Genomic DNA, 6,832 nt, shown 5'->3' on the forward strand with positions numbered 1-6,832 from the left:
TACTGTGTGTCATTAACTTATCAGGCTAGAACCTGCAAGTGATTTGATAGAACTCCATGTGCAGCATGAGAACCACAGAGTAGTGGCTTGGTCTCTCCTCCTGGCCTTTATACTCTTACTGCTATGCCTTTTCTATACATTACTAACTGTGCAATACCTTGTTACTGTTTTTGTTTGAACAGTCAATTATGTTTAGAGAGATTTAAGATACAAAGCCTTATATTTTTACCCACATGGCTACCATTTTTACTGCCTTACATCACTGTGTGTAGACCAGTGAGAACAACTTGATCCTTTTGGATATTGCTTTTAGGTTTTTAATGGCGGTACCAGAACAGCTTTTTTTTTTTTTTTTTTAAGATTTTTTATTTTAACTATTTGACAGAGAGAGAGATTGCAAATAGGCAGAGCAGCAGGCAGAGAAAGGGGGATGCAGGCTCCCCACTGAGCAGGGAGCCTGATGTGGCACTTGATCCCAGGACCCCGAGATCATGACCTGAGCCGAAGGTAGAGACCTAACCCAATGAGCCACCCAGGCACCTGGAACAGCTTTTTTTCTAGGGCTAATTATTTCTCATTTCTGAGGCAAAATCCTTCTCATTCCTCTACCAATGCCACACGAATTAGGAGGTTTCCCACCCCTAGCTGGTGGGGACAGGCACTGTGTCTGGCCCCTGAGAGCCACAGGCTGCTTTCCCTCTGATCCCTTATGATGGGTCTTTACCTAGCATTGGGTTCTCTTCACACGCATGTCCCTGAATCCCTGAGGGGAACCCTGTCCAGATCTCTGGCATTTTTCTCCATGCTGCTGTCTCCTCTACTGTCCTTTGTCCTGTGGACTCTTACCACCTCGGTCTCCGCAGTCACTCACCTTGCTTTCAGCTCAGGAGTCTGCTGGACTCTGCCTGGGTCCCTCCCCCTTGGCTGTGGCCTGGAAACCATCCCAAGGTAGTGGTGTATTTTCTGCCTCTCAGAAAGCTGTTTTCAGACCGATGCCTGGTGTCTTACCAACCACTGTTTCCTGTGTCTTCTCGTTTCAGCTGGGAGGGAGACCCAGCTCCTCCTGTTACCCTGTTTTGTTTGGAAGCACAAGTTCAGCTTCTTGGCTTTTTTTTTTTTTTTTAACTTAGTGCCATTTCCTAGGACAGGGGATGTCCAGGTTTATTGCACTGGGGAAAGAGGAGTTCTCTATTGTTCTTCAGGTTCCCCCATTGGCAGGTATTTCAGCCAAGGATGTCCTAGGAAATGGACAGGGGGTGTCCTAGGAAACTTTATTCTTACTTTGTAAAGGCCCACACAGCCCAAAAAAAAACTCACACAGAGAAGGAATGTCCTGAAGTGAGCTCCAGATACTAAATGGCCAGTTGCATTTACCTGAGAAACGTTGTCTCCGGGGCAATGAAACTTTTCCATCCTGTTTTGTTTTCACAGAAGGTATTGTTAACGGGATCACTTCTTAGTGGAGGGAGGAGCACATGGTGGGGGTCTGCATGGCCAGGATCTAGCCATGCCTTCAGAGCCCCTTCCTTCTCTCATGGGCCACTTCCTCTGGACTCCATGGCCCTGCATCACTGTCCCAAAGGCTGTGTGGCCCCCACTGCCTCAGGGCATTCTGCTGTCATTGGTCCCAGCTGGCAAATGCGAGGCTCTTGGGTGTGATTTCCCTGTGAACACCCTAGTGGTACGCCTTCCAGTGTACCTTCCCACAGGGGAGGATCCCTGGGATGGACCTGCCCTCTGGCGTGTGCAATGCTGACCGGTGCTAGTGACGGTGTCTGCAGTCTGAGCCGCTTGCCACCTGCAAGGACTTGTGATTCTCTGCTCCTTGCTCCAAAGGGGCACGCCAGGCCATGCAGAGGGACATTTCAGGAAAGCTTTCCAAAAGTGGCCTCATGGGGAAGGTATTCAGGGCATCATGGCAACACTCGAGGCTGCTCATGGGGTGTTGTCCACAGCCACCTTCTGTTTTCCCTTGCTAGATCCAAACAAAGACTGTGGCCCAGTGTGTGGAGTATTATTACATCTGGAAAAAAATGATCAAGTTTGATTGTGGTCGAGCCCCAGGACTGGAAAAGAGGGTCAAGAGAGAGCCAGATGAGGCAGACAGGACAGAAGCAAAGGTAGACGGTCCGGGGGGAGGTGGGGCTGGAGTTTGGCCCAGATTGGGATGCCGCTGCCCGTCCAAGTCAGGGAAGGGGGAAGGGGGAAGGGCCCCCGCTGGGAAGGGCTTCCCTGCCAGGCCAAGCGGATCCCTGAGAAGCGTGGAGGGTTGGCACCCTTCCATTGTCGTTTCTGCCCCTCTGCAGGTCACTTGCAGCCCTCGGGAGAGACCCAGCCACCGTCCTACCCCTGAGTTCAAGATAAAGACCAAGAGTTACAGGAGGGAGTCCATTCTCAACTCCAGTCCGAATGTCGGCCCCAAGCGGACCCCAGAGCCACCGGGGAGTATGGAGGGCCAGGGTGTCTTTCCCTGCAGAGAATGTGAGAGGTGCTACTCCTGTTCCTGGATGCGCCCACACCACCTCCTTTCTCCCCACCCCCCCCCACGGCAGCTGCCCTTGAGCCACCTGCCCCCCGAACCCCGCTCTGACCTGTGTCATTCTGGTGACTCCTCAGGGTGTTCGACAAAATCAAGAGTCGAAATGCCCACATGAAGCGCCACCGGCTTCAGGACCATGTGGAGCCCATCGTCAGGGTGAAGTGGCCCGTGAAGCCCTTCCAGCTGAAGGAGGAAGAGGAGGAGGAAGAGGAGATAGGGGCTGACATCGGCCCCCTGCAGTGGTGATTGGGGCGGGGGCGGGGGCTGGGGCGAGGCCGCAAGTCTGGATGGGGGCCTCCAGCCTCGTCAACTATGCCCTCGGCCTCTCCAGGGTGTTTGGGGCACCCTTCTGCCTCCCCCCCATCCTTACTGTCCCTCCCTGGTCAGCCCTGCTCGGAAACATGGCGGGGATTTGGCTAGAAGTCGGCAGGAGGAGCTCCAGGTCCTCAGACCACTGTCGGCTGATGCCAGAGGCTCTGTTCTCTTTAGGTTTTAATTAGTCTCTCCCTTTCTTTCAGTTCCACTCCTTGGAGAGCAGGGAGGCTTGGGGAGGGAACGAGGTAGATCTGGGTAGCTCTTAAATCTTCGCCTCAGTTTTGGGGTTTGGTTACATTTGTTCGATAAGGCCAAGACGTAGAGAATCAGTGGGAAGATACCTTCAGATCTCCAACATGTGGGGCCTCCTCACCGGGGGAGTCTCTGCGTTCCAGATTCAGTCCCTAGTCTTGCAATGACTTGTACATTGTTAGGTTTTTTTTGTACGTGTCGACTTGTAAATCTTATTAAATTGGGTTCTTGAGCAGCTGTCTCCTGGCTTCCCTGGCCTGTTGATCCGACAAAGGCGTTTGAGCCCCTGCTACTCGCTGGAGCCACGGAGATGAGTCAGGGGAACCCCGATCCCGAAGGAGAGAAGCCAGGGGCCCCATGTGCTCAGCCAGAATTTAGCAAGTGCCCACCGTAGAGTGTAAGCCCCAGGGAGCCCAATCTGTGCAGTGGGGCTACAGGGATGCAGGAGAAACAGAGCCCCTCTCCTTGCAGAGCTTCTTCCTTCGTCAGAGTGGGAGACTCGCGGTGATAAAGGAATGGAAAGGGGATATGGGATGTGGAGGGACATGCAGGCTCTGGTGCAGGGATGGGTGGTGGCCCCCCTGGGGCTCAGCTGTGAGGTCAGGAGCACCCACAGGGGGCCTGCCACAGCAATCACCTCTTTCTACTCTAACACCCAGACCTCTGGAGGCTGCGGGGTAAAAGAACATGGCCCTCTCCGTCCCTTCCTCCTGTCCCTTCGGAAGAGCCAGGAGAGCTGGTAGCAGCCCCCGGCAGGATGCCTCTTTTGTCCTGCTGGCTAACTGTAGCCCCTGCCCTTTATCCATGGATCCCTGACAGCTGGAAGGAAGACAGCCACGGTTTTCCCGGACACTCCGGCTGTGTCTCCAGGAACCGGTGGAACCCAGTGTTATCCCTCAAGTTTGTTACCACCAGGTCAAAACTGGAATTTGGTTTGCCAGAAAAAGAAGGGGACACAGGGCTACTGGGCAGGGAGACAGTGTGTCTACCATAGGGTGACATGAAGAAAATAAAGTGGGGGGGGCCAAGTCCTAGGCCGTGTCTGGGAAGTGGCAGACGGTGGCCAGCCAGGGAAGGCCACACCGAGGAGGCTGCTGGGGCCATGGTCTGGGTTCCAGGCTGTAGCACAGCTGAGCGCCCTGGCACAGGGGCGAGTGGAGGATGGTCTAAGGTCCCCCAGCTGCTTTGTGGAGCTTGTAGGAGGCAAGAGGGCAAGCATAGACAGTAGACACGGTGGTGAGAAGGTGCGATGGTGGCCTGGGCTGAAGAGAGACAGAAATTTGGGGAGTAGGGAAGCATCTTGGGGGAAGACTCCACCTTGCTGGCGGGTCCCCTCCCAGGGAGAGGTGGTCAGGGCTGACGTGGCAGCTCTGGGGTTTGGCGCCTGAGTGGATGTCAGTCAGACAGGGAAGAGCAGGGATTCCTCAGAGGACTGATTGCCTCGAGGTGCGATTGTGTCAGAGCAGAGCGGGTGCTGCATTCAGAGGGACTGAGGGATGGGGTTAGGGGGATGCGGGCAGAGGGCGGTATCAGGAGCCATCCCAAGGGGCCACAGTGTGGCTAAATCAATCTTAAAGCCAGGACTGGAGTGGGAGCAGAGGAGCAAGTTGAGTTTAAAGCACTGAGGACCCTTGTGGTTAAGGGACAGGGCTCAGGCGCCGGAATTCCTTGGCGCCAGAATTTACAGCCTGACTTGTCTTTCTTTGTGACCTTGGACAAGTCACTTTCCCTGTTTTAGCCTCCGTGTTCTCAGTCTGTACAATGGGATGGAAAGTACCTGCCCCCACGTCCTGGTTCAATGAGAAGAGGTAAACGCTTTCTGCAGGGTGCACCACAGGAACTGGGCAGCAGCTGTTAAAAGCGCCCTCCTGCTCTCACTGTTTACATCCTGCCCAGGAGGACAAGCTCAGCTGCTGGAAATGAAAGACCCTGACCTAACGGGTGGGTGATGGTCTGTTAGTTCTCTGGTGCTGCATAACAAATCGCCCTGAAATTAACAGTGTTAAACAAACTGGAGCTTTTATAATAGCCCCGCTCAGACCGACAAGGAACCAAAAATGCCTGTGGCAATCCAGACCCCCCACCACCACCACCACCCCCGCCTGATCTGTGGTCAGAATACAGCAGCCACCGCAAGAAGGTGTTCCAAGAGAGTCTCTGAATGTCAGAGCCAAGGTTTCTTGTGAACTACTCCCCCTCAGCTAAACCCCACCCTCACCCCCCCCAAATAACAGCGTTGTCTGAGTCATCTGGGAGCCCTGTAAGAAAATTCGTATTCCTGAATCCTGCCACCGACTTTCACAATTGGAATTGCTCTGGATAGGGGGTAGGGCTCTGGAACTTGAATCTTTTTTAAAGAAGATTTCATAGTAGAATCATTTTTAGATTCTTCAGAAAGATTGTGAAAATGGTACCGAGAATTCTCATATACCTCACACCCAGGTCCCCCTATTTTTTTAAAATTTATTTATGACAGAAAGAGCGAGAGAGGAAATACAAGCACAGGGGAGCTGGAGAGGGAAAAGCAGGCTCCCCACCCAGCAGGGAGCCCAATATGGGGTTCGATCCCAGGACGCAGGGATCGTGACCTGAGCCGAAGGCAGATGCCTAACGACTGAGTCCCCCAGGTGCCCCCCCATTATTTTTTAAAAGATTTATTTATGTGAGACAGAGTGAACTTAAGCAGGGGGAGGGGCAGAGGGAGAGGGAGAGAACTCTTCATGAAGACTCCTTGCTGAGTGCAGAGCCCAACTGGGGCTGGAACACAGAACCCTGAGATCATGACCTGAGCTGAAACCAAGAGTCAGACGCTTAACTGACTGAGCCACCCAGTCAGTTACAATTACAAACCAACACTGACATGTTATTAATAACTAAAGCCCATACTTTATTCACATTTCCTTAGTCTTTACCTAACATCTTTGGTTTCAGGTTCCCACCTAGGACACCAGATTACATACAGTGGACACGTCTCCATAGACTCCCCTTACCGATGACAGTATCTCTGACTTTCCTTATTTTTAAATAATTTGTCAGTGTTGAGACATCCTGGTGAAGTGTTTCAAAGAATGTGCCTCAGCTGGGGTTTGTCTGATGTTTGTGATTCGATGGGGAGAGGGTCGTGTCAGGAGCCATCCTTCACCGAAGTGATGTGCCACTCATGTCACAGTATTGAGAGCACATTCTATCAGTGTGATTCACCACCATCGATGGTAACCCCAGCCACCTGGCTGACCGGGTTTCTCGGGTTTCTGCGCTGGAAACAGTCCTGCCATCCCCGTCCCATACCACACTCTGGACCTCCACAAGCAGGAGTGAGGGGCCAAGCTCCACGTTCTGGAGGGAGGAGTCCACACGAACTAGGCAGAGCTCTTCTGCATAAAATGTTTGTCGATTCTCCCCGTCTATTCGTTCGTTCGTTCATTTATACCGCGTGGGCTCAGGGACGTTTTATACAGTGGACGACAACCCCGGACTAGTTTAATGTGTTGCTGAAATTCTTCCAGCTTTGGCCATTGGGAGCTCTTCCAGTTGGCTCCTGTGTCTCTGACATATCCTACCACTTGTGTGTGTGTCTCTCTCACACAGACACTTCCTTTTTGGCACTACAAGATGCTCCAGGCTCATCCTGTGTAATTTCCTGCCCAAGACTCAAAGCAGCCACTTATCAAGGAGTCCTGGTTCCTTTTATTGGGGAATGGTATTAAAGATCTAGTCTCTGAGTGT

At 52.7% G+C, this 6,832-nt stretch overlaps 1 protein-coding gene across 3 annotated transcripts in view; it reads left to right on the forward strand.

Annotated features, from left to right (window-relative positions):
* ZNF541 (zinc finger protein 541) overlaps positions 1 to 3,347 on the forward strand; it is a 42,236-nt gene extending 38,889 nt beyond the window's left edge. For all 3 annotated transcript variants that reach the window (XM_059152990.1, XM_059152991.1, XM_059152992.1), the window contains 3 exons: positions 1,980 to 2,120; positions 2,307 to 2,488; positions 2,617 to 3,347. In XM_059152990.1, the coding sequence (XP_059008973.1) occupies positions 1,980 to 2,120; positions 2,307 to 2,488; positions 2,617 to 2,785 (492 nt within the window). In that variant the 3' untranslated portion in view covers positions 2,786 to 3,347. The remainder of the gene's footprint in view (positions 1 to 1,979; positions 2,121 to 2,306; positions 2,489 to 2,616) is intronic.
* Positions 3,348 to 6,832: the final 3,485 nt, after the last annotated feature.

The sequence above is a fragment of the Mustela lutreola genome, chromosome 16 (assembly GCF_030435805.1).
Source record: "Mustela lutreola isolate mMusLut2 chromosome 16, mMusLut2.pri, whole genome shotgun sequence".
NCBI classification, from domain to species: domain Eukaryota; kingdom Metazoa; phylum Chordata; class Mammalia; order Carnivora; family Mustelidae; genus Mustela; species Mustela lutreola.